Consider the following 14,234-nt stretch of genomic DNA (forward strand, 5'->3'; position numbering starts at 1 on the left):
CTGAAATGACATATTTCCACCGCAACTTTGATGTCAATATGGGCTGAATAATTCTTCGTTCTTTTTATCCATCAGTCAAATAGATCTGATTTTGGAAGAAGGAGTGGAAAGTGAAGTGAAGTCTTGGTTCCTTGGTTAAATTTTCCGTTTGGAGTTGACATATGGTATTAAATTGTGGAAGGGTGTAATTTCTCAAGAATCCGATACATACTTTTCATGAAACTCCGGTGATTTCGTCCTGAAGGCACCAGGGGGCGACAAGCTGTCTGTGTCGGAGTAAGGGTTGCTTATAGCTGCAGTCTTGGCATAGATCTTCTCAGGGCTCCGCCTTATGGTACTCTCAGTTAGGCTCCTCTTCAACGGGTCGTACCTCCTTCGCTCGTCCTTGTAGTACTCCTCGCGAAACTCACGTTTTATCTGGTTATTAGATGCACTTAAGGCACTTTGTGTAAAAATGTCATCTATCGGATCATTGTATTCCTTCTGGGGGGGACTGACGCGCGTATTCGAGTATTTATAATTCAGAGTCGCGTAATTTGGGGATGGGTTAGAGGAAAAACTCGGTATTGGCTTAGCATCGTAAGGGTACACTTGAGTCTGCACTTTCTTCAAGGTATCTCCGTTGCTCTTATCGAAACTGGCCTTCCGCACCAAGCTGGGACTGGACAACTTCTGCTGCGTCTCCTGGATCATGGTGGCGGAATTGACGCCGTACGAAAAGGGGCGGCTGTCCTGCCTGGCGTGGTAAGGGATGGTCCTGGAGGACTCCTCTTCGTCGTCTATGAAACGGACATTTTCCAGGTTGAACGTGTGACTGGCCGAGGACGGGTTTTGGTCGAGCGGCTTCAGGTCCGGTATACTTTCGACTGTCAGCATCATGTCCGAGAGCAGTTCGTCCAATTCGCGGTGGCGGTCCTCGGGGGTGAGGGGGGACGGCTGGGCGGTGAGAGGCGGGCTGGAGGAGGCGGCGGTGTTGGCGTTCTGCTGATGTCCTGCAACAATCGAACGAATTCGTGAAATTTCGATCGGGGATCTCGTAAGTCGTAACGATGGTGATTTTATGCGAGAATTCTGTTTTTAGACGGCAGGTGATGCTCGTCTGCCTACGTTTGTTGAGAGGGCGTGGGAGGGCTGGCATTTTTTGACAAGATAATCATATGCCATGTTTATTGTGCTCTCGTATCATTATGGCGAAGTGAACAGGGTGGGCAAAATTCGTTGTCTACGGATGAAACATTCTCGAGCTCTTTTTTCATGACTAATCCAAATCTGAAGACAGAATCGGCCTATCATTTTTAGATTTCGAGTTATAAACGAAAATTGAGATTTTGACGATTCCGAAGAGTTCTCATAATTTTTTTGTGCCTGTAGAAGGTTCAAGTTTCAGATTTCTAACTTCAAAGACAAAAAAGTTACGAGAACTTTACGAAATTGTCAAACTCATAAACGAAGTATCGTAGGAGGCTGCAGTTTTCACCATTCTTTGTTTCTCCGAAAAAGAGCTCGGAAATGTGTCATCCGTTTTTTTCTAGCTGCTGTAGTTCTCGAGATCCTCTCAGTAGGCAACGAATTTTGCCCACCCTGCACATATAAACTTGGGATATTCGACTGCATGTTTTTAGGATATATTCATATTCGGGATCGTGGTAACCTAACCCAATAAAAGTACATTATTTTGCCAGCATATTTTACTTGAAGAGCGAAGGAATAAAATTCACTCCTTCGATATACAGGGCGAGTCTTTGATTCGTATAAATATTTCAACAGTAGAGTCTTGAGGTCAAAAGAAACAATTTTTTCCTTTACCATTTTTTCCGAATCGGCTCGGTTCAAAAGATACAGGCTGTTGAAAATCCATAAAAAATTGTATATTTAGTTCTAACTCACAAACGGTTTTATCGAATGAAATGAATTTCGGAATATAGTTTTTTATTAATTTGATGAATCTTTTTCGAACACAAGATATCACCCACGTCTTCCAGTTTTCTCATTATAACCATTACGTACCATAAAAATACCAACAATTCAAAGAACCCAACTCTTGAAACTAAGTTAGACCCTATCTAATAAATATTTCAACGTTTTGTGAAATAAAAGTATTCTTCATATTTTCTCGTATAATGCGCCGTTTTCGAGTAATTTGATGTTCAAAAATTGAAAAGTATCTGTGAAATTGGGTACTTTGGCTGAATAAAACTCCGTTTAAAAGATCCACAGATGTAGTGTCACAGATTCAGCTTGTTATTCTGAAGAAAATTTTGTTTTTAAAGGGGTGGCAGAGCTTATCATGAAAAATTAAAATGGCTATATCTTTTTAACAGGGCCGAAACGGAAAAAATTGTATATTCATTCGTGATCGAGGGTTGAATTCTTTGAATTGGTGGTAGGATATGTAATGATCGTAACGAAGGAACTGGAAGGTGTGGGTGGATTTTTTGTTCGGAGAAGATTCATCACGTCAATGAAAAACTATTTTCCGAAAAATTTCCGAAAAGATCTCAGCTGCACTTACCCTATCTCGATCGTGAAACACACACACACTGTTCTCATAAAGAACCGATACTCTCACGAAATGAATCGGTTCATTTCATTTCGCGAAAACAAAATAAAAAGAAGGTAGTAGGGGAGAGAACAAAAATACCTTCGATTTTATCGTTTTTGACCCAGAGCCAGTTTTGTTTCCAGACCGACCAATAAATCGTCGAGTGCAAGCGAATTTACCAGCACAACCGAGACCAATCTCGTTGGACAAGGTCTCTCAATTTTTTTTTTGCGGTATATGTCCGACTCATATCTTGGTCCGTATATTTCGACATATTCGTGGATCCATGAATGGAATGACTATGAGATGTACTAAGGTCAATAGCGAAACGCCATCAAGGTTTTCTTCGAAGGAATGGAACCAGTTTTTTCACAGGATTTATTGTGATGGAGGTTGGGGCACGGTACAAAAATATCAATAAGATGATACATCTTCCCAAACAGGAGACTTCAATCAGGCAAATTCGTTTCCTAAATGATTAGGATTCGTCAAGACCGAACGGTTGTTCCGAGATGGATGAAATTCTCAGATTTATCACTGAAGAGTTGATTTTTCAGAATATGTACCATATTTAGATCTACGATAATTTTTCTGGAAGATAATCGGCTCAAAAGATAACCTTCGCAAAATTCCCAAAAAGTTGGGTTCAGTTAAAATTTCCTCAAGACCGAACAGTTATGCCGAGATGGGTGAAATTTTCAGATTTATTACTAGAAGAGTTGCTTTTTCAGAATATGTACCATGTTTAGATCTGCGATAATTTTTCTGGAAGATAATCGACTCAATAGAGTCTAAAAGAATGTACTTGAAGAAATCTAATGAAATTTTGAGCAAATACTGTGAATTGAAGGAAATACAAAATGATTGAACTGGAAATCTAGTTGGAGTTGATCATAGCTTTAATTTCTCAATAGTGTTTTACCTGCAGAAGATATCCCAGAGTCCATCGACACTGTCAAAGGGCTGGAAACAGCTCCTGGCGAAAGATCTGGCTTCTTGGCTACAGTTGCATAAATGCTTCCATCCAACGGACCGAAGGTGTGATTCACCTCTTCTGCAAAAAAAAATTCCGTCACTGTTGAAATCGAATTTTGATATTTCATTTTCAAGTTCACTTTGAAGAAGCTGCATACATGGTCCTCACAAATATCGATATTTTGTAGGTTTTTACTTTATCTTCAATAACATTCAATATTTCAGGATGGTGTTGAGAAGGAAGAGAAAAAATAAAATAACACCAATTTTTTTTTATATTCTCAAACTGAGCGTTACAATTCCAGGGTCCTTCTTCGACAAATATCGAACAATGAGAAATTGAATGATACTACGCGATGAACTAGCGTGGGATTCCTGGTGTTACGAAATTCTAATCTACATATTTCAGTTGCAACCTACGCAAACCGGCAAGGAGTATTCAACATAAATCTGGTTGAGTTACGTCTTACGTGCCTTCAAAGCACAAGAAGTTGCTAGTAGCAAATCTGGATTACGATGTAGGGTGCTTTGTTCAAGAGAAGATAACGTGTGATAAATCATGGGGACGAGTTTCTATTCTTCTTCCCAAGAAAGGATTAATTTTTTGGTTCTGCATATTAGACACTAGACTCCAGTTTGATTTATTATATTTGCCTCTCCTCCAAGAAGCTAAAATAGTTTTTCAGAATTTTTTCTTCCTGAGTAGATCGTCTGTTCAACTAGTTTATTGATTCACTTTTAGAGAGGATATTTATTATGTGGATATTTCCCATAGAATGATGTATATTTTGCATATTAGAAACTTGTTTTCAGTATACTGTATGATTATTGCATACGATCTTTCTGAGAGAAACTTGAATAATATGAAAGAAATCTAACATTCCATATAATAATATACGAAAAGGAAATACAAAACGATTTTGTATATTTTATTGATGTGAGGTTGATGTAGCTATGTTTTTCCAGTAACTAGATTCTAAATCGTTCGTTCAGAGTGTTCAGTTCTTCTACAGCTTCACTTTTTACTGGCGAATTGGAATGTCAGCTCTGGATGTTTCTATTTGTTCGACTACCAACAAATGAATGCCGCATAATGAGCCCACTAGAGTCAACATTCAGAGAGAAAATGGTCTGAAATGGAAAACACAAACGACAGTTATTAATATCCACGTGTATATTACTCTCTGCTTAAGGTAAGCCGCGCAGAAATTATCCTGTTTACCACATAAATTATTTCTAATAGAATTCTAGTAACCTTCTCTCTAGACTATCAGTGGCGTTCGAGTAACAGCGTCTAAAATCAACCAAATGAAATAAATGTACACTGAAGTCCTTTTTTTTCATTGAAAAGAGTAAAAGGATAAGCAAGAATTCAGTTCTAATTTTTGGGAGAATTGTTTAGAATCACGAATACAATTTTCTCCTGAAAATGGAGAAATATTTGAGAACTTATTCATTTCCGAGGTGACAAAAAAAATGTGGATCTTTCACATAATTTTTTTTGATCAGCCCCTCCCACATCCATATAGCCCTCTAAATATGATACTTAGGAACCAGAAAACCAACAGGAATGGAATTGAGCAGAAAGTCTTTGGCGAGAAGGCAATAAAAAAATAAATAAATAAGCAGCTTCTTGAGCTGCAACAACTTTCTATGAGGATGAATGTGAACAAAGTGCACTTGAACGGGTTCAGAGCATTGCGAGGTTGTTTACGGTGAGCCACAAAGAAAAAACTGGCAGTCTTAACTCACTGTCTGGTCCATTACTTTGCATTCAGTAATTTGTACTTCTTCTAACTTCTAGTTTACGCTTTTTGTACTATCAAATTTACTTACTGGTACATTAATCAAGCTCAACTTGCGTTTTATGGTGATCACTAACATAAATTTCGTCAGATTATCTTGGGGCACTCCTAACAAGTTTATTTTTTCGAAGATCTGGTTCACTATTTCTAACTGATGGTTTTAGAGAGAACGGGAAGAATGATCTGTATCTTGCATCTTTCCTCACAAGGCTAACACCAAGAAGGAAATGTTCTCTTCATTCAACTAACTTTCAGTCATTAAAGGAGTAAAAAAAATTCATTGTTGTATCAACATAACATAAACCCGTCCTTCATATCTTGAATAGGTAATTATTATTTCCTGAAGGAAATTGAAGGTAGAATTGATAATCTGAACCATGTGCAATCGAAGAATTCTTAATGCTTCAGTTAATGTATAATAATGAGGTTTTCTTTATGATCTTGGCAATTCAGCAATTCCTTAATTACAGCTATTATCCCTTCAGCTTAACGATATAATTTATCGGTATTGCCATAAACATGTATCATTGTAATCGATATAATTGGTACAATTGGTCTCAACGTGGTACCATTCTGTGAAATGCTGCCAAATTTAATCCATTAATTTTTCTGTTTGTCCCAGTTTTTCTTCAACTGACACACACGAATAGTTTCACAATAAAATTTTGGTTTTTTGAAGTATGCTATGTTTTTATTCTTGAAATTCAATCTTTGAATTCCCTGTTGTTATACAAACAGTCAATGGTCACTTGAAATGAATTATGATTCCTCTGGTACTTAACATTACGTTGGCTCTCATGAAGCTGTCATTAAATACAGTATCTAATGGAATTCAAGTGGCTCAACACTCGACTCTGTGGTATGGAAAATTAGGTTTCAGATGGACCAGATGAAAATTAATGGTTGGCAAGTTATTTTTGCTTGCCTTCAATTTTATTAATGAGATAATTGATTCGGATATTTTCAATTCCAATTCTAAGAGCTCATGTAGCATTTGGATTAACAGAAATTACACTTTTTTGGGAACCTTACAGAACTAATAGACTTCTGCAATGTTGTGAATCGACCTAAAATTATGCCTATGCTCTATTCTCCTTTCAGTTGATTTATTGACAGGGTTCGAAATAGAAAACAGCATGATTTTAAGGAACGACCCCTAACAGTTGGAATTAACGATGCCATTTAGTCGGAATTGAAGGTTTTCGAGCTATTCGAAAATGTCAAAACCCTCAAAACGACCGAAGCACCACTTATAAACGATGAAGTCATAAGGGAAGGTAATGGTGCATGCTAACGTGTTAAACCATCCTACGCAGCAGTAATTGAAACACTGCCTATCTAAAGTCTAAAAATATTTGATGATGCTTGAACGTAAATATCAGTGAATTCATCGTATGAAGTTTCTGAAAGGTGATATGCTGAGGATTTTCTACATTTCTCCGTCTCTAAAGGACAAATTGCGAATAACTGAAAGCAAAGGTTATATCTTCAGTAGTATCGTAGACAATTTTTTTGCACGATTAAAGGATGTGATGGAGTTGAGACATTTGGTTGTCCTAAATCCGGATGAAAGATCATTTTTTCTCAATTTTGACACAAAAGGTTGAGGTCTTTCGATATTGTCTGAAAAAGTTTTATCCACAAGATATGTAGGGGAGACTAGGGAGCATTGATACATGGGGAGGCTTGATACAGGCTTATATCCGCGGTCTGTAGCCGTTTTAAAAAGTAATATACTGGTGAACACTATTCTCTGGCAGAAAGCACTATATGACCTTAATCTGTAAGGCTAACAGTAGTTCGTTCGTGAAATATTCAACAAAGAGTGTTTCGAGGTGAGAAATTGTAAGTATTTACTCGCGTTACCTAAGGGTTTTATGATCATGCATTAATTTTTCAGCATAAACAAACATTTGAATGGGAAATATACATAAACCTACTTAATTTATTGTCTTATTAGGTTGCCAAAATGTATGAGTATAAAATGAAAACATAAATTACTTTAAAACTTGCTTTCAGGGAGGTTTGAGACATTTAGGGTGGGGAGGCCTGATACATGTATCATATTTAAAAAATATTCCGGAGCTGGTTGGACAGGCCTACATAAAGGCGTTTTTACCATCCAACCTACCTTCTGTACATGTTTCTGCACCTACGGGACCAAAGCAAACCAGTATCATTGCTGACCTACCTACTGATCTAGTATTTCTGGATCAGGCGTCAGGTGTGCTCGCAATGGTGCCACGAAGAATGTGACCGTGTTAGAAATGGCACAAAAATGTTTATATGTGACATTTGCAAGTGATAACAATGGGGCTTATATTTTCAGTTTGTGTCTCATGCCTCCCAGTACACCGTATCAATCCTCCCATATGTGGGGAGGCTTGAGACAGTTTGCATGTTTTTGTGTTCAACGTTTTGTACAGAATGGGATGTTTATATTTTGAGAATTCTATATTTATTTCGTTGAACGATTAATCGAAGAATTATATAATGTTATAAAATTCCTGTTTCTTCATATAATTCATTTTACAAAAATAAATATTCCAAAAACGTATCAACCCTCCCCAGTCTCCCCTATAAGATCTTGGAGTTGGCGCAAGTCATTTGATGACAGAGAGGATTCTAGACATAAAGGTATGTTGGCACTTTTGAAATATGTATTTTTAAGAAATATATTTACGAATATCTCATTCTGGTTAGTTCATAGACTTCTTGTCTATCCAAATTATAACACCCATGGGAATTGCGATTTAAAACCTGATCTTACAGCCTGATCGAATCTTGATGATAAAGAATTTCTGAACAAATATACAGGACCTTCAATGGAACAAACTGCGATCTTAAAATCCGCACGTACCATTTTTTCCAGTCATCCGTTACCGCAGACCGCTACCTCACCAACACAAAAAGAACCAGAACATAGCTCGGTTTGTTATTGAGCGGAACACTTCGTCCTAATCAGCTGCATCACCGGGAAATGCACCGTTCGACCTTTATTCGTACCACCTTCGATCTATCTCCGTCGCCCGCGAAAAATTCAATAGGATTCAGATGCCACCCACGAGCAGGCCAAGTAGCGATCTGCACTGACCGCGGAGCTTTGCATTTACGAATTTCTGCCGGACGGATAGGGATCGAAGGTGGGATTATCTCCCACTTGCGGACTTCTAGATTATGAACAATTGTAGAGACGACAAACTAGACAAGATCGTTTAGAGACGCCAATTGAAACGCACTTTCACGGACCTTATAAAGACAAAACGCATTAGGCGCTCGCTATTGATATGAAAAGGATACGTCGTATTTATGGAGAACGCCTTTCACGTATCTCTGTGCACATCGAATTGGTACTACTTAGGAAATTACCCACTCCTAAAGGGTGAGTATATGGCCACCTGAATTGAAGACAGATAGAAAGTTGGCTTAGGTTTCCATGGCTCATTTTATTCGAAACACATTGAATACACACCGAATAGTAAATTTTACATGCGGAATAATTTACCGCACCTAATTAACAATCCTTGTTAAGACGAGGAAATGTTCCAGACACTTCTCGGACTCATTATGGTTCTCCACCATAATTGAGCTGTATCAAGGTTTAATTCTGCGTTGTTTTTCCAATAATATGTATATTTCCCTGTAATATCACAGAATTATACCTAGATTCTAATCAGCAGAGTCCGCCTACACATTTCGAATGCTTAGAAATCAACCAACCTCAACACGTCCATTTACAGCATGAAATGTTTCGATCTGGGTATGTAATACTGTAACCCTGAAACTATAATGTATTTCCGATAGTGTTAGATAAGTTGGATTGGCGTACAGGTAGAAGCATCGCGTTCGATCTGTGCTCGATTTGAAAACGATGTAAACTTCTTTAACCGAATTGTTACTATGGATGAGACTTGGGTACATTTCTACGATCCAGAAACAAAGCAACAATCGATGGAATGGCGACACTCTGGTTCTCCAAGACCTAAGAAGTTTCGTGTCCAAAAATCTGCTGGAAAAGTTCTTGTTGCTTCAGTTTTTTGGGATTGCCATGGAGAAATCATGATTGAATTTTTGGATAAGGGTAAAACAATAACCGGAGATTACTATTCGACATAACTGACCACTCTACGGGAAACAATTAAAGAGAAAAGATGAGGAAAGCTATCCAAAGGTGTTTTGTCTCTGCAGGACAACGCCTCTGCATACAAATCTCATGTTGCCATTACAAAAATTCGTGATTTAGGGTTTGAATTACTAGAACACCCCTTTTATTCACCAAATTTGGCTCTATCCGAAAGTTTAAAAGGTCGTAAATTTTCTTTCAACGAGGAGGAAATGAAAGCTGTGGAGGTCTGGTTTGCAGAGCAAGAAGAAACATTTTTTTCAAAAGTGCTAGGGACGTTGCAGGTTCGCTGTAATAAATGTATCCATAATTAAGAGGAGAATATGTTGGGTAATAAAATATTTTGACATTGAAATTTTGTTTGGTTCTATAGTAGGCTAAAAATTTTTCAATATATCCTCGTATAAGAAGAGGATGGTGAATAAAAATCAGTAATTTTTCCCAATTTAGATCGTTGTATGAAATATTTGAACATTGTAAACTTCGACAACGAATAGGTAATGAGAGTGGACACTACAGATGAATATAAATATACATTCATTATTTTGAGCAACAAGTTTATATAGGACCATACATATTTCGGATTCTAGATTTGGTTAATTTCTATTCATTGGTATCAAGAATTATAATATGATCTCGAATTCTGTATCGAAATCACTTGATTTTTGGTCCTTCCAGTCGGATAATTGCTGTGCACGTATCAGATGACATTTGACCTACCTCTTCTCCCTTCAACTATCTGAAATCAATACAAATATCCATGATTAGAACTGAAATCCATTTGCCACTTTCCACTTTTTTAACCGATGTCACACTCAATTTGGCGTCCGTTGAAAAAACGGTGGTAATTGAGCGGTTTCGCTCAAACTTCCGCTTCAGACTACCGTAGACGAATTTCATTTGATGGAGACGGCGGTCTACAAAAAAATTCAGGACGAAAATAAACGGAGTTGGCGCGACAGACGTGCAACAGACTCACTTTCCAACGGTTCGTTATGTATTTCAGATGATTAAATTAGTTAATAGGAAGACGCAACCTGATAGGTTTTGGAGTGTACCTGTAAGTTGCGAAAATCTAGGAAAATCTGGGAAAACTGTATGAAACCGAGCTCGAAAGATAGGAAAGGGAGACTCATGTTTGGAAAAATTTTCATGGTGTTTCTGAGTCGGGAATTTTCAGCTAGGAGTTTTCTGCTTGCAATCCATTTCCCTTCAAGATAGAGCCTTTCAAAGTATTTAAACAGGGTGAGTCTTTGACTCGTACAAATATTTCAACAGTAGATTCTAGAGCTCAAAAGGAACACTATTTTCTCATACCATTTTTCCCGATTCGGCCCTGATAAAAAGATGTAGCCATTTCACGTTTTCATAATGAGCTGTGCCAACCCTGGAAAAACAAAATTACCTTCAGAATAACTAGCTGAATCTGTGACACTACACATTTTTTAATGATTTTTCAACAGCCTGTATCTTTTACTGAACTGATTCGGAAAAAATGGTAAAGGAAAAGAGTGTTTCTTTTGACCTCAAGAATCTACTGTTAAAATATTTGTATGAGTCAAAGACTCACTCTGTAAAAATCATAATAAGTAGTTATATAGTAAGTGGTCTTTAAACAGGACATTTTTACAAGCATTTTTTGTATACACGTGTCTTAGGGTTAGGTAAATATTCGATCGAAATCTGACTGAAATACAATCGTAGAATATTGTTTAAAATAGTGAAAATCAGTTGTTAGGACGCAAAATGACCCTAGTGGCCTTCTTTTTGGCGGCATGATGACGCAGTCTGGCAAATTTTGACCTTCTTAGAGGCATTGAAAGCAATAATCGATTTCAAAACATAACCTAGTGTTTTTCCACTCTCAGCCAAAGTTCCAGGAATCGAAAATATCCATCATTTCTAACTGATTCGAAACGGAATTCGAAACCTACCGATTCGAATTGGAAATTGCAATGCAGCTCAAGGTTAAAAAAACAGTTGCTCAGTAGGATAAACATTAAATGATTTCATAAAATAAACCGCGCCAAATATTTGATGTTTGGATAGTCGGAATTTATCGAAGAGAGATGAATGAATGTTTCTGTTATTTCCAGAGATGATTTCATTGTAAATGGACCTTATAAATAAATGGACCAGGGGGAACATTTCAGGAGTACAAGAGAGCACTCGAATATATATCAATAACAATCTTGTTTATATAATGAGCAGTGATATTTTAGTACCGAATCCTGTGCTTTTACGTCTTTTCATCGTCAATAATCGAGGATTTATGATGATGGTTCGATCTTATCCATCATAATAAACTGAAGAAGACGAATTATTTTAAAACTGATACAATCCAAACGCCTGTCATCGGTTTCATAGAATAAACCTTCACAAAAACTGGAAATTTTGGATTTTTTCGATAGTCAGAACTTCAATTTTTGTATAACCCTGGAAGCACAACATTTTTGCGAGGAATTATCGGATAATCAGAACGCAAGAAAATACTTATATCACGACTTGGGCCAATAAGTATGAAATTGCTTTCTACAACTCACGATTGGCTTGGAGACAAACGGTTGAGAGACACGAAAATTGAGAAAATCGACACTAGCAAAACGTTATACCTGAAGGCGTTCATCATTGTGTGATAGCATCACACAACACGAAACGAAAATTACTGATGCATGGAGAGGAATTCCTAATTATGCAACATTGATATGAATATGTAAAAATCACATTTGCTCTGCGTATATCCCACAAAAAGGAGCAATATAATTCAAAGAGATTATTCAAAAATTCACCCAATGACTGTTGATCGGAACCACCTGATTTTTTATCCGTTTTTTTATTTCTGTACCTTCTTTCAATATTATTATCTCTGTATCAAGATTGTACTCACCACCATCTGATTCTTCATCATCGGAATCTTCCAAATTCATCGGACTGTGGGCTCTGATCACAGAGTCATCAGCAAGGCAGAAAGGCACAGCTGGGGTTGGTGCTGGAGCAGGATGACGGACCTCTGATCCTTGGGAGAAATGCAGTTCAACAGCACCGTCGCTAGGGAATCGGAGATCTGGAAAAAAGCGATATCTCATCAGAACTTTTCATTCCAATTCGGCGACCAATCTCATTTTGTTCATCATCAAGTTTTGCATATAACTTTTTCAGTTAATGAAACCTATCCTTCAAAGAGTTTTCTACTTGGTTTTTCACAATCAATATCCGATGTCAAAAAATTTGTAGCCGTTCAACGCTTGAAAAAAATTATAACGATAAGGACTCACACAACTCTAATTATCTCAGCAGGGAAGTGCACAAGATAACACCTTCAGGAGCTAACTGACTGTACAGGAACTATTAAGTTATCCCTATATGAGCAATAAAATGCCCACTTCTAGAACAACAAACACCAATGATATAATATATGCGTTGGTTATCGATTATCAGCAAATATACTTTTCTTTCTCGTGCGATAAAAATACCGCAAAGGTAAATAGCGGTTGTCATAAAGGATAACACAGTGGCTAAATAGACGCAAAGATGTATGGAAATAAGCCTAAATTGGGTGCCTTTAAAATGGGACCATGAAAACTAGTCTCGAAGCAGATAAACACCCACCTTTATATGCGACATCTAATTCTTGTCTCGTGAAACTCAGCGTGTAATCTGTAACTGCACAAGTGTGGAACTGGCAAGCGAAAATTTTTTCTCTTCCGGAATCGCTTCTGTGGTAGCACTTTATCAAGATGTCGCCCCTCAGTTGAAGTCCTTTACGCTGATCTCCGGCCACATTGACTGTGAATTGTCTCACACCCTTGGCAACGGAGTATACCCCTGGAATTAAGAGATTTCAGGAAATAATTTCTCCTATGCCTGCTTCAGTTTTTTTCAGAATTCATGGAAAAATAGTCCTTATTTTGTGTATCTCACTACTTGACCTAAAAACCTTTTCATTCATGCGATATCAATAGGGATTAATTTTTGCACATTGTGGACAAGTTTTAAATCTTATCTAATCGCTGCAGTTTGACAGATTTTACCCGAGCATGCCACTCACCAGACGTGTAAACTGGAAGCTGTCCCTGATATAGTTTCAAGAAGGCCTTGCATCCCCCTTGCTCGTAGGCAGGAGTGCCAAGAACGGTCACGTGGGTCAGATAGAGAGGTGCAGTGTTTATCCTGATGTTGTGTGAAAGCAAGCCAGCGAAATAATCGACATATCTGAAAAAGATAACGGTAATTCAAGTTCAAGTGCTATTATCTCTTCGAGCCTGAAATAGGTCAAATGTGAAGTAGATGCATTCGAGTAATGGATCGGTTTAGAGATAAGCCTACCTCCTGTTTGACGGTAAACTGATAGAGCCTATGTTCTCTTCCAGGTATTTCCTCATGGAAAATCTGTCGAGAGCCTGCTCGGCATTCCCACATATGCTGGAGTAATGCATATAGGCTGCCACTATAACGCCTAATTTATCTTTGTTACCTCTGGAAATAAATTATACATTATTTTCGCTCACACTGAACCAACGTTTCCACCGTGAGTAATTGATTGAAAAATACTCACTTGGCATGCAGTACTGCTATTCGGTGCTCATCAGCTGAAAGCCAGGTTTCTATTTCTTTACATATACTACATAAGTTTTCAAGAGGTGGTGCAAGATCTCTGGACCATCCAACCTCCTGCACGTGTTTGTGTTCACCTTTAAGCACCTTTTTGGGTTCTGTGAGATTGAATACCTGAAAATGAAAGCCTGAAATTGATTTCGATGGAACACAGAAGAATATTCATTTTGTTTCT

General features: G+C 37.7%; 1 protein-coding gene across 12 annotated transcripts in view; it reads right to left on the reverse strand.

Moving 5' to 3' along the window:
• The window catches only part of LOC123312445 (tensin-1), a 107,695-nt gene that overhangs the window by 9,686 nt on the left and 83,775 nt on the right, over positions 1-14,234 (reverse strand). For all 12 annotated transcript variants that reach the window (XM_044896882.1, XM_044896878.1, XM_044896876.1 and 9 more), the window contains 7 exons: positions 14,001-14,173; positions 13,772-13,921; positions 13,494-13,657; positions 13,055-13,270; positions 12,333-12,509; positions 3,465-3,596; positions 212-992 (listed from right to left, as the gene is read on the reverse strand). In XM_044896882.1, the coding sequence (XP_044752817.1) occupies positions 212-992; positions 3,465-3,596; positions 12,333-12,509; positions 13,055-13,270; positions 13,494-13,657; positions 13,772-13,921; positions 14,001-14,173 (1,793 nt within the window). The remainder of the gene's footprint in view (positions 1-211; positions 993-3,464; positions 3,597-12,332; positions 12,510-13,054; positions 13,271-13,493; positions 13,658-13,771; positions 13,922-14,000; positions 14,174-14,234) is intronic.

This window comes from Coccinella septempunctata, chromosome 4 (assembly GCF_907165205.1).
Source record: "Coccinella septempunctata chromosome 4, icCocSept1.1, whole genome shotgun sequence".
NCBI classification, from domain to species: domain Eukaryota; kingdom Metazoa; phylum Arthropoda; class Insecta; order Coleoptera; family Coccinellidae; genus Coccinella; species Coccinella septempunctata.